Source organism: Silene latifolia, chromosome 10 (assembly GCF_048544455.1).
Source record: "Silene latifolia isolate original U9 population chromosome 10, ASM4854445v1, whole genome shotgun sequence".
NCBI classification, from domain to species: domain Eukaryota; kingdom Viridiplantae; phylum Streptophyta; class Magnoliopsida; order Caryophyllales; family Caryophyllaceae; genus Silene; species Silene latifolia.
The window spans coordinates 18,303,255-18,316,020 of NC_133535.1; the positions used below are offsets into that span (position 1 = coordinate 18,303,255).

Here is a 12,766-nt window from a genome sequence, read left to right on the forward strand (position 1 = left end):
TTTGTGACCACTTTTCCGCACACATAGCGATAATAGGACCCTTAGCACTTTTCTCAATCTTAGGAACCGGTTTGGTATGCTTCCCGGACCATTCTTCTTAGCAGACCCTGGTTCTTTCCCCGACCAACCTTGGCCTTACCCTTACCCATATATTTCTCGGCATAAGACGGACCACCGGACTCAACCAGATTAGCTTTTACAAAGAAGAATAAAGGCGAGAATGTCCACAGATTGACTAGCAGGAAGGTCTTTAAGGCGATTAGCCTCCTCGGTCCTCATATGTCCTATAAGTTCCTTAAGGGACAGTCTTTCTTTTTTTTGTGCTTAAGTTGGTTTCGAATCGTCGGACCGGGAGGGAGGGAATTTCTCTAGCAGAACATTAGCTACGAAAATATCATCAAGTTTCATGCCTTCATTCACAACATCAACACATAAGTTTTCATAGACATGGACTTGATCCATTATAGGTTTCCGTCGACCATTTGAAATCCCAACCATTTTCCCACAACATATTTCTTTTTCCCCGCGTCATCGACCCCGTACTTGGTTTCTAAAGCCTCCCAAATAAACTTAGCCGATTTATTAACAAAAATAAATCGAACAAGGTGTTTGTCATATTATTCGAGAATGTGACACCTAGCGGTTTGTTGTCCTTAACAAATTTTGCAATATCCTCTTCATTGGACTTAACATCTTTAGAGGGAGGAGGGTGTTCTCGGATCGATAGGGGTGATAGGCTTAGGCGGGTCACTAAATAAAACGTAATCAATTTCTAGCTGCTCGAAATACATCAATAATTTCTGGGACCAGCGCTTATAATTGTGACCGTCTAAAGACTCGAGTTTCGACATATCAGGAACAATTTTCGATATAACAGACATAGTTACAGCAACTAAATAGTTTTCAAATTGTTATTCGAAAGATGCGAAACCGAACAGAAGGAGAATAGAAATACCAGTTGGAGACGGAGTATAAGCGATCAGAAAAAATAAAACCCGTAAGAAGTAGTGCCGTGGTAAGAAGCCACTGCCTTGAAAACTATTTGCCCGGTACGACCGTGGTGGCGATCAGCTGGTGCCGGTAGTTCCCCAAGGATCACACTACAACCTCCTCCTCCCGCCGTCACGCCCACTCGTGACGAGAGACTTGGAACGATTATAAACAATTACCCAGAAACTTTTCAATCGAGCAGAGAAGAGAAAGAGAGAAGAGAGAGTGATTTATTGTATGTTTTGAAGTGAAACAGGTTGCTCTATTTTCAGGTTGCTCTATTTATAGGAAAAATAGAGCAACATCACATCAAAACCGCTCCACAAAAGCAGCAGTCAAGACCGAGTTAGTGGGCAGATTAAGCTCCTTAATCGCAGCCACTAACGATCTCATTTGATCGACTAAATCAACACACTCAACCACCAATCGAATGAATGTAGACGACCCATTACACACAAGAGCAAAAGGTAAAGGGGGCCTTTGGCCCGCACCGCAGTGCTGCTACTAAACCCAAACCGGGCCGGGGCCGGCCAGGGCCGGCCGCGCAGCACAGCGTGTGTGTGTTTGGACCCAAACCCACAGGCCCAAGACTTACAACAAAAGCCCCTTTGGTCCACTCACTTAACCAAAGGAGAACAAGTTGATATATAAGCCAAAGGTGGAAGCTCTATTCCACCGATGTGGGATGTCAAACAAACAAAAAGGCATTGTTGAAAGTTGCTTTTGAAAGCCATCATTTCCAACAATGGGTAGTTTGGTTTGGATGGTCCGAATAAAGTAAGTGTTACCTTTGGTTTGGATGGGAGGGAGTAACTTCAATTTAATTAAGCTATATTCAGCTCACTTAGCACAATTCAGCCCAATTATTGAACATTCGTCGTCATTGAAAATAAGATAATGAAACTTGAAATTCTTCGCACCCTAAAACTATTTGAAATCTCGATTAGTTGTTTTTTTTTTTTAAAAAAAAAATTTAGATATTTTTTGAATTTATGTGTGAGTTGCTAGATATTCAATTGCATAGACATTGCTACGAGAACACCCGCGATAAAGAGGATTATACATTGTTGTCGACGGTGGACATCGTTTTACAAAAAAAAACAAAAAGAAAAAAAAGACATTGCCACTTGTCATTATTTTTATGAAAGTAGGAAAAACAACTCTCATCCACTTTGTTGATTTTTCTACCCGAAACAAAGACAACTAATAAGTGGGCCTATGAGTAAAAAAATATCTCAACCATAAAAAACCGTGTTTTGTTTTGTCCTTACGGTAAAATAATACGGAGTATAAAGAATAACACAAATTCTCATTATAGACGGATACTATCCGTCTATACGTATAGACGGATACTATTTTCCCTCATAAAATACCCATTTGACATAAAGTGGGAAGCACATGGGAGTGCCCCACCTTGTCCCCCTACCCATTTTATTAGAGGTTTTTACCCGTCTGTTCGCCCCACCCGTCTATACCAAGACCTATTGAAAAAATAACTTAAATTATAGTCCCTAATTTATAGACGATTGTGAGAAGTATTTAATCAATGATGATTGAGAAGGAAGAAGTATAAATTTCTAATATTTTATTGTGATATTTGTTATGAATTTTTGACACAATTTTCATTATTCGTCATCTTGAATAATTGCTAATGTATTTACTTGCAAATTTGAATACTTAAAATTATAAACCCTAACTGTCTCGTTAAACACCACATCATCTGATAGTAAAAAAAAAAAAAATATGATCTGATTTATCATATGTTTTTTTTGTTGGATAATGAGGAAACTAATAGTCGCTATTTTTGGTGTGCACTCGGTAAACCTCAAGTATACATGATAATCTGCAAATCATAAATGTCATGCCAGATTGTCAACCACCCTTAAAATGACAGACTCAAAATCTAAAAAGCATAACCTCCTTCTCACGCCATAATACCTCCATAAGATTGTTGTCATATGGGGTAGGAATTCATCAATTGTATAAAAAGATGTCGACATCTTATCAAATATCCATATGAGATTTACACTAAGGATCCTCTCTATTAACTCAAAAGTAATGGATAGTCCATTATCTCTAATAAATGCATTTTAATATACTGTATATTATTTTTCCTATATATTACCATCCATTACTTAATGTTGTGACCATTAAATTATTTCGGGATAGTATTTAGACCGTTGAGAAGTAATAAAGAGAAAAAGTAATGAAAATGATCCAAATTGTCAAATTTACGTAGTACATTCAACCAATATCTTATCTTAATAACGAAGATAAAATAAAAGACGAAAGTAGGAAATGTCATAGATGGCTAAACATAATTGGTCAATAGGAAACGCGTAATAAAATTCCAAGTGGACTAACAAATCTAATGGATATTTAGGACCAAGAAAATGAATGGCACCAAGTAAGCTACTTGTATAAATACATGCTACAAGTTTCCTACAAAAATCAAAACATATCCTTAGTAATAGTTCATCAAAACATAGTTCTAAAAAACATATTTTATTTAGTTGGTTGATTATTATTTGTTGAGAAAAATGGCTGACGGAGAAGAGAAGAAGCACCACCATTTGTTCCACCGTCATGATAAGGAGGAGAAACAGCCCAGAACTCCGGAACAGGAGTTGAAGCACCATAAGAACCTTGAGCACCTCGGCGAGGCTGCCGGCGTTAGTGCTGGTGCTTATGCACTGGTATTTATATCATCCTTCTTTTCTTTTTCAGTCCTTAATTCCTTAGTATTTGGTGTACCTCTTTGACCTATTTTGGGTAATAAATTTTAAAATCGACTTATTTTAATAATTAATTGGTAAAAAAACGCCTATTTTGGCAAAAAATTCCAAGTTATGGCTATAATCGTGCAAGGCTTTACTAGTTAAACTAGTTGAGATCTGCTGAAATCACACACCCAAATGACCACAAATAATGAACACATCTTAGATCAACTGACCACTTGTTGAATGAACGAGTAGAATATCCTTTTTTTTTTTGACGAGGGGTTGAATCCCTCGGCACATGCAATACCCTGCAAATCACGTGTGCCATGTAAGACATCCTTTAGGATGACAGGTAACCGCAGCACTCCTGTGTAGGGAGTCGAACCCGGGACCTCTCAATTCGTTGCCATTGCAACGCTTTGAGGCACTCCCGCACTCTATTACACTCAAGCCACTTTGGTTAAAAACGAGTAGAATATCCTATCACACAACAGTCTGTTAGAGTATAAAATCGATCTCTTGGGACTCCAATCAAAAGCTTAAGTGATGGTTGGAGTCTCAAAATCCTTTAAAAATGTTATCATTGAACATAATACAAGGGTTTTTCTTGCTGGTTTGACAATTGATTCTAACACATACTCCCTCCGTTCCATTAATTTATTTACATTGAATAAACACGCATTCAAAAATATAGGTAAAACAAATAATTGGACTATGAGAGTATGAGAGTATATTTCATTTCAAATTATATACTAAAAATGAATGAAATGTGTGTGCAGTATGAGAAGCATAAGGCAAAGAAGGACCCAGAGAACGCGCACCGACACAAGATATCAGAGGAGGTAGCGGCAGTAGCTGCACTTGGAGCGGGTGGTTTCGCATTCCATGAGCATCACCAGAAGAAGGATGCCAAGCATGACTTGAAGGAGCACAGTAGCGGCTACTAAGCAATCAAATATTCTCCATATTATTGGACTATTTATTTTTACTTTTCCAATAATTGTTGTGTCTATTTTATCAAGTTTTATTAGTAGCTTGTGTTCATATACGGGAGTGTCTACAGCGTACTATACTTCTGTATAGCGTTCTTCCATATTCTCGCCTTGTATAACTACTTTTAAAATTTATAAATAATGTTGTGAAGAAAATGGAGTATAATAAATAATATTTTAAATAGTACTAACTCCTTAATTATAAGAGTCCTAACTCCTAAGCCATTGCGATCAAGCTAAATAATTAGGAGGGAAAAGGGAGTAATAATGGATGGGAAGCAACAAAAAAAAGTAAAAATAACGCCGTTGCCGGGGATCGAACCCGGGTCACCCGCGTGACAGGCGGGAATACTTACCACTATACTACAACGACCTTGTTGTTTCTTATATAGTGCATTTGTTATTTAACTCTGTAATTAGTAATACAGCATTTTGCAGCTTTATTTTGTAGCGAACTGAATACTGTCATTTTCTTGTATAACTTGCAAATTGCAATCATTTTCATTGATAATTCTCCCAAATTTTACAAATAAAATCACGGTAGCAAGCCAGTTCAACAAATGATCTGTATAAAGGGGTATTGGTATTTCATAGTCATAGCGCGGTAGTGCCTAATGAAGTAAAGTAATGATACATTGATACACTAGTTCAAAGGGAATTCTGAAAAGTTGATCAAAAGTAGAAAGAGTAAACAAACTTGAAGTATAGATTTTGTTAGTCCTTGAATACAATTAATAATCATAAACATGTGTAATTTCAATGGGGCAGCCACTCCTTAATCTCGAAAACATAGCCCATTTTGCAACACTTGGGTCCGGGTCAGTTACCTTCCACCTGGGGAACTCAGCATTAGAATGTGTCAATAAGCTAATGATGACGTCTTAGCCTAATGGTTAAAATTAGTACTCTGTATCTAAGTGAGAAAAATAAATGTACGAGTAAAACTTAATACTTGTAAGTTGTGACTAAGCGGAAAAGGAATACAAGCATCATGGCCTTGGCAAGATTCATGCCAATGCAAGTCCTTCCACCTGCGCCGAAGGCTAAAAAACTGTATGGTTTTGCTTCATCCTGCTTACAAAAATATCCCTTCACTTCAGTAATTCCAAATTAATTAAATCATAAATCTTCAGTAATAATAATATCAAATATAGTTGACCTGAAATTAAGATTGTCTTACATCGAACCTGGATGGATTGAATATATAGGGATCAGTATATATTGTAGGATCAAGGTGTATAGATCTAGCATCAACATTGATATTCCACCCTTTCTTAATTGTATACCCTGTGTCAGCATTAGCAAAAAATTCGGGTTTCAGTTAATCTTTCAGTTCTCAATTCGGGTTTCAGTTAATCTTTCATTGATATAGATGAGAGCGACGTTAACAAACCTTGGATTTTGCAGTCATGGAGTGCAACTCTTGGGAACCATGGTACTATGGAAGCCATTCTCAAGGACTCTTTCACAACCTACACAACAAATAATGTGACAAATACATGTTCAAAGCTGCGTTGAATTGAATTAAGCTTACTGGAAGTAAACTGATTCGAGCTGACAATTTTTAGTCACGAAGAAGCCAAAAGAAAAATATAGATGACATTTTGTGAACAGGCTATAAATTGGATTAACTAATACTCGTATACCTTAGACGCATATGTCATGTCATTTAAGTCGTCTAATGTAAGACATGGTTTCCTTCCAACTTTCTTGTTCAGAGAATGCAGCTCATCCTGTTTCAGGAAAAAAGAGACAACTTTAATATGCAACGAAGTTCAAGTCACACATTTACAAATTTACGGATATTATGGTGTGCACTGTGCATCGTCTAATAGAGTAAGCAAACAACCTGAAGAGCTTGAAGAACTCCTTGATTTTCATCCAAGTACTTGACCATCCACGCAATTGCGCTTGCTGTGGTGTCTTGACCTGCATTGCAATTTAAACCCTTTAGCTATGATACTAAATACAGTCATGGTATTTTCCATCTGTGTTGTCCATAGAGGTTGGATTACAAACCGGCTATTATCATGGTTAAGATGTTGTCTTTGATCTGTGTATCCGTCAACTGTTGCGCTTTATGTACTGAACATTCTTCTTGATTCATAGCCTGTAGGAGGTAACCTAAAGAATCATTATGCTCATGAGCTGTAGGATTTTGCGCTGAATATCCTTCTCTTCTCTTTTGAATCATACTGTCTAACATCTCCATGATTCTTTTTCTTGCCTGCAACAACTTAATACTATTACAACAGTTGATATAAAATCACTTGAGGCGGGATTGAAACCGTTTAGACTGAAAAATGACCTTAAGGCCCTTGCGGAACCTTGTACCAGGGAAGTTGAGCGGAAACGCAAGCATTGCTTGGCAAACACAGGTAACATCCTTTCTCATCATATTTACGTCACGCCCACCTTCTAGGCCTAGCAGCATCTTACACATGGCTTTCAGTGTCATCTGCGCCCGACATAGTAGTAACATTCAATGATACATTGTGTAAGGCCAACTCTCATTTTTATTTTTTAGGCTGATCCTCTTAATAAGACCAATCCATAAGTTGGATCAGTGAGATATAATCGACAAAAATCAAAGGCGCGTGGCTAACCTCAAGAGCGTCATCAAGTACCATGACTTTAGGTCTATGCGCCCAACCTGAAATTGTGGACACCACAATTTGATCAAAGTGCTTAATGAACTCTGCAACAGAGGCCGAGGAGAACAAGTCAAGAAGTTCTCTACGGATTAGTTTATGGGTTTGAGGTGAGGCACAAAGGACGCTTTCTCGCCCAATAACCTCACCAATTGACCTCATGTACTTCTTTGTGAACCTCCCCAAGTCATTGCTCAGTATCTCTTTCGCTGCCTCCGTGCTTGATACAAATACATGGGTTTCACCAAATATGTGTGTCTTAAAACATTTCCCATACCTATAAACCAACAAGAAAAAGAGTAAATATATCAGAGACGTGACCATACCATGTTAAGAAACCATCTCAACTAAGCTGATGGTTGGAGTCCAAATATCGGTTTTATACTCTTAACGCATATTCTGGTAGAGCATGGATTGATTATGAGCTATCAAATAAAACACATGAAGGATTGTCATGTGATAGATTGAAACGGTCTCAAATAAGAACTAGTAGACGAGAGTTACCATAAATGACGAAGTTGAACAAACTTGTAGAAACCTTGATTGCTGTAAATGGCTGCTAAAAATTGTAAAGTCTCTCCAAGAAGAGGGACCATTGCTCTGCTTCCTGAGGGAAAGTTACTCCTTTGCACTCCATTATAATCATGGTTATTATTACTACGTAAAAGGAACTTCTTCAAAAAATGACAAGTTACTAATAAGATGAATATAAGAAACACAAATATGTAAAGAGACTCGTTGTTCCATTCTCTAGAAATTTGCTTATGAACCACGGCAAACATCGTTTATTTCAACTTATTTTCTTGGTACTATGAGACGGTTTTATGGATGAGACGAATGTACGAAACATTTGTGTTTACTTAATACTTTTGTATTTATTTTTGGAAATCCGTCATAGTTTAAATTGAAATTGATTTACAAGGTAGTCTCTATACGAGAACAGGTAAAAAAATATTGAAATAGTTGGAGGAGTATTTGGTTAAGTATAGTTATGTGACATGATTAAGGGAGATGATGGATGTTGGGATATTGGGGGATCTTCTTGTGTCATGTAGTCCCTAGTGTTCACCACTAAATTAGTGGAAGTGGCATCTTGATCAAAATTAGACTTCATTCTTAGTGTTGAAAATAAGACTCTTCATTGTTAGTGAATAATAACAAAAAATAAATAATTTAAAACGTAATTCACTCCAAAATTTATTTTACTGGTAAATTACAATAAATTATACCAACTATTAAAAATCTAGTCCAAATTTTACTACGACAATAAATTACAATTATAATTAAAATAAAGTACGAAAAAACTAAATCAACTGATAACAACCAATAATGTTACAAAGATACTAAATACTAAATTTAAGTTTAAATTAATCGTAAATGGAGTAAGAAATTAAAGAACAACATACTAGAATTTCCTTTTAAAAAACTAAAAATAAAAATAAAAGCTATTACCTCATAAATATATTTAGTCAGATATAATTTTTCTATATGACATGCATATCGTTTTATATAAATTGCATTTGGTATACTCTATACCATGTTTTATCATTGAATTTTTTGCAATGTTTTAACCTATTATCATTATAAGAGAAATAATGTATAAAATATTCCTGTATTTTTGTTAATATTTTTTAAATATTAATTATTTACAAAATTATTCTTAAAAATATACCCGTGCAATTTTGCACGGGTTGAAAACTAGTTCTGAGTTTATAATAAAAATTTTAGGTTTTATTTTAAAGAATTGAACTATACTGTAAAGTTTTTGAACTCACCACTTAAATATAAAAAAATAAAAGTTTAAAAAGTTTAGAAAAATTACACGCAAACTCAATTATATGTATATTGGTTGTTCGATGTTATTATACAACTGAAGGTATGTATAATCTTATATGTGCTATATGGCTTTATGCCATTAAGGGGTGTTTGGTTCGGAGGTTTGAAATAGAATGTACTGGATTCTAATCATTCTAGTGTTTGGTTATGGCATTTTGGAATGGAGTTAGAATGCTGATGAATTCTTATTCCACCTCAACCTCTTGGAATCTCATACCCATCTTCTTCACATGGATTCAAACTTCATTCCTTTATGTTTATTTTTCTAATGAACCATACATCTAAAAGGTATGAAATTGGAACTCCATACTTATATGATTCACTGCAAAGGAAATAAATGAAACTAGTTTTCAACCCGTGCAAAATGCACGGGTATGTTTTTAAGAACATTGATATAATGATTAACATTAAAAAAGAAAATGGTAATCAAAATACATGAATAATAGATAATCATTTATTAGCAAATTAATTTATAATTGCATTTAGTATTTAGTATTTAATTTTTTTATAAATTGATAGTTTAATATCAAATAATCTAATAATTTTAGTAAAATCATACGATTTTTGTAGCAACATTGATTTGTTATCAATTGGTGTTTTTTTGTACGTTATTGTTATTGTAATTTATTATTGTAGTAAAATTTGGATTGTATTTGTATCAATTGGTATAATTTTTTTATTATTTATTGTAATATAAATTATCTATAAATAATTATTTATTAAATTTACGTACAAACAATAAGTCATTACTCCGTATTTATTAATATTTACGCACAAAATATAAACGTAAAAATAAACGTAAAAATTTACGTACGAAACATAAAAATAGACGGGTTTTCATTAAGTAATTCCTTAATCTTTGCCGTGGGTCCCACATTTAAGGTTAAAAAAACTGAATTTTGTGACGTGGCTTCACAGAATTGCAGGAAATATTTCTGTATTTATATAGATAAGATTTGTAAGTTTACGTTTCTAACAATGGATGAAGAAGATAATCAATGGAGATTGGAGAGTAGGAGATATCACGTGCAGATTTCTATGTTTTTTTTTTCTTTGTCATGCTTTCTAGTTTCTACAACCCTAGGGTTTGTATATGATGGAATGGAATTAGAATCATGAGGTGATGTTAGGGTACGAGATTGCATGGGGCTGGGATGGAATTAGAACCCCTGACCTTAGGTATCAAAATCCATTTCAAAAGGAACCAACTAAATACTTAACATCTATTCCAATCCATTTCAAATACACCAACCAAAACACCTTAGTCTCTTGTTTATATTTATCTTGCTTTAAACTTAGTTTGTTGCTATTTTGAATTAAATATATTGTCTAATAATTTTGTTTATTATAAGTATATAGGTAATCATGTGTTTCGAATTTGGACTTATCACGATCAAAATTTAATATGGTAAGCATCACTTCAAAAGTTTTAACATAGATTATTGTGCATTTGGTATATATTTTGTATAAATTTTTTCGTGTCAAATGAGACATCATCTTAACCACTAGGATAAGAATTCATCAGTGGTCAATTGTGATATCAGAATGGGTATATGTGTTGTCTAGTCCTTCATCAATTTCAATGAATTCTATATGTTTACTTTATACACGTGTATATCAATGCTCGTTTTCTTTTGTTCATATCTTTAGTTACATACTAGTTTTTGAACTCGTGCACTGCACGAGTGGCAACAAAATTTTTTATTTAAAGTAAAAAGTTACGTAATATTTGGATTTAGTAAACAACTTACTTTTAGAAATACTTTGTCTAAACCATACATTTTTTATACCTTTATGTTATTTAGTTTTATTTGAAGTATTCTGCATTTTTTCCTCAACTTATTAACTTATAAGTGGTGAAATAAAAAATTGGATATAAAATTATTGTAAATTTTACAACCTGTTTATTTACTCAATAAGCAATTAATTTTACTCATTTTTGTACAATTTTGATCATATTACCCATATTTTTTGCTCTCCTCTCAATTCTCTATCGTATCTCTCATTTCTCCCACCCATCATCGCCTTGACGCCTAAAAACAGTGTTTACCATCATTAACCGACTACCCCGAGACCCACCAACAGACCCTCCACCGCAGTGGTGACCACACCCAACTCCTCGGGTCACGATGTCCTTCTCAACCCCTATCTAAGCATCCCTGTGGACATGGGCAACACCGCGGCGCGCTCGGAGGCGCTCGAATAAGCGTGCATTTGTGGTGTAACATACAACTGTTTGATGTCCTTAGGTATGGTTTTCTAGGTTGTTTTATACTAAGAATTAATCCTCTAATTTGCCTTGTTCATATGCCAATCGTTTGTGAAACAACTGTTTGGTTGAGATGCATGTTTGCTTCTTTTTTCATTTGCATATGATTATGTCATCACATGTCATGTTTTGCAACCCGACTTGACTTAGAATAGGTCATGTATGCACCCGTAGTAGGCCATGTTGGCCGTGTAAGGTGTTCGGTCAAGAGGCCTTGTTTCGATTGTTTAGGTGTTTGTTAATGCCTTCCTTGTTGCTTACAGTTTTATTGTAATTGTTATTGTGATCTAACCCATATTGTTTTCAGCGCCGCTAGAGTAAGATGAATTTCTTTCTCTTATATTTGTTTGTTTATTTATGCTAGAATAGCTTAATGAACCCACATGTTTAAATCACTTGACGAAGTTATGTGCATTTAAACAACTAGAATTGCTTTCACATGTTAGGGTTTAAAATGAATGGATGCATACGACAAATACTAGTTCAGTTAATATTGGCCATTATTGTTTGACATTAGTAAAGGCCGTTGTTTACAACGGACGGGGTTGGGTGTTTGAATAAGCTTCCCAACACGTAATTTCACACAAATCCTTTTCTCTAAAACGATTTCTGAGTTTTCCTTAAAATTCGGTGGCGACTCCTTGTGTTTGAAAAACCCTGGTGGATACATCAAATTCCCATATCCACAATATGGTTAATATATAATGTATAAATAGTAGAATTGTTCCACATCGGAAGATTACCATAAGGTGAGATGATACTATGATATAGTTTAAAAAATTATGAAAATAATATAATTAGATTCGTGGTAAAAAAATGTTATCACTAAAGTATAAATTTCATATTATTTGCACATATTAACATGGTATAATTCTTAGTATATGTTATATGTCCCACATTAAACGTATAAATAATAAAATTGTCCTACATTGAAACATTAACATAAGATGGAGTAATCATATGATTAAAAATAAAAGACATCTTTGAAACTTATGTATCAAAAAAGAAAGTATCACACTATAATACGTAAATATGAATGAGAGTGACTCCATAACAATGGAAATTCTATGTACATGTATATTATTCTTTTAATTGAAACTAAAGCTTTCATCCCCCTCACATAATTATGGCTTATGAAAACTTGGATGCGAATTGGAAATCATTATTAGAAATGGGCACGTCTATTATCAAATGAATTGATTGAACAAGAATGCGATTGGGAAATCATAGTGCATGCTCATGTTAATACCTTTGCGACACCCGCCTCATTTAGACTTGACAAAAAGACCATGGTAACATACTAAAATC

The 12,766-nt window shown here is 34.6% G+C and overlaps 2 protein-coding genes and 1 non-coding gene across 4 annotated transcripts; 1 reads left to right on the forward strand and 2 right to left on the reverse strand.

The window, feature by feature from the left end:
* Positions 1-3,293: 3,293 nt before the first annotated feature.
* On the forward strand, positions 3,294-4,858 carry LOC141605292 (abscisic stress-ripening protein 3-like). The gene is made up of 2 exons (XM_074423994.1): positions 3,294-3,686; positions 4,490-4,858. Exons 1-2 carry the CDS (start codon positions 3,531-3,533, stop codon positions 4,655-4,657), a joined length of 324 nt encoding a protein of 107 aa, XP_074280095.1. The 5' UTR covers positions 3,294-3,530; the 3' UTR covers positions 4,658-4,858.
* Positions 4,859-5,003: 145 nt separating this feature from the next.
* TRNAD-GUC (transfer RNA aspartic acid (anticodon GUC)) lies at positions 5,004-5,075 on the reverse strand. The gene has a single exon. It is a non-coding gene; the product is annotated as a tRNA-Asp (tRNA).
* A 242-nt stretch (positions 5,076-5,317) lies between these two features.
* Positions 5,318-8,284, reverse strand: LOC141605291 (abscisic acid 8'-hydroxylase 4). Of its 2 annotated transcripts, none has more exons than XM_074423992.1 (10): positions 7,858-8,284; positions 7,309-7,630; positions 7,011-7,160; positions 6,722-6,929; positions 6,552-6,631; positions 6,349-6,435; positions 6,096-6,174; positions 5,883-5,989; positions 5,655-5,773; positions 5,318-5,536 (listed from the first exon to the last, which is right to left on the reverse strand). In XM_074423992.1, the coding sequence occupies exons 1-10, from the start codon at positions 8,133-8,135 to the stop codon at positions 5,434-5,436; spliced, it is 1,533 nt and encodes a 510-aa protein (XP_074280093.1). In that variant the 5' UTR covers positions 8,136-8,284; the 3' UTR covers positions 5,318-5,433. The 2 variants fall into 2 exon arrangements, 1 of the variants encoding a protein (XP_074280093.1); XR_012526317.1 differs by having other exon boundaries at positions 5,423-5,536; positions 5,890-5,989; positions 7,858-8,256.
* Positions 8,285-12,766: the final 4,482 nt, after the last annotated feature.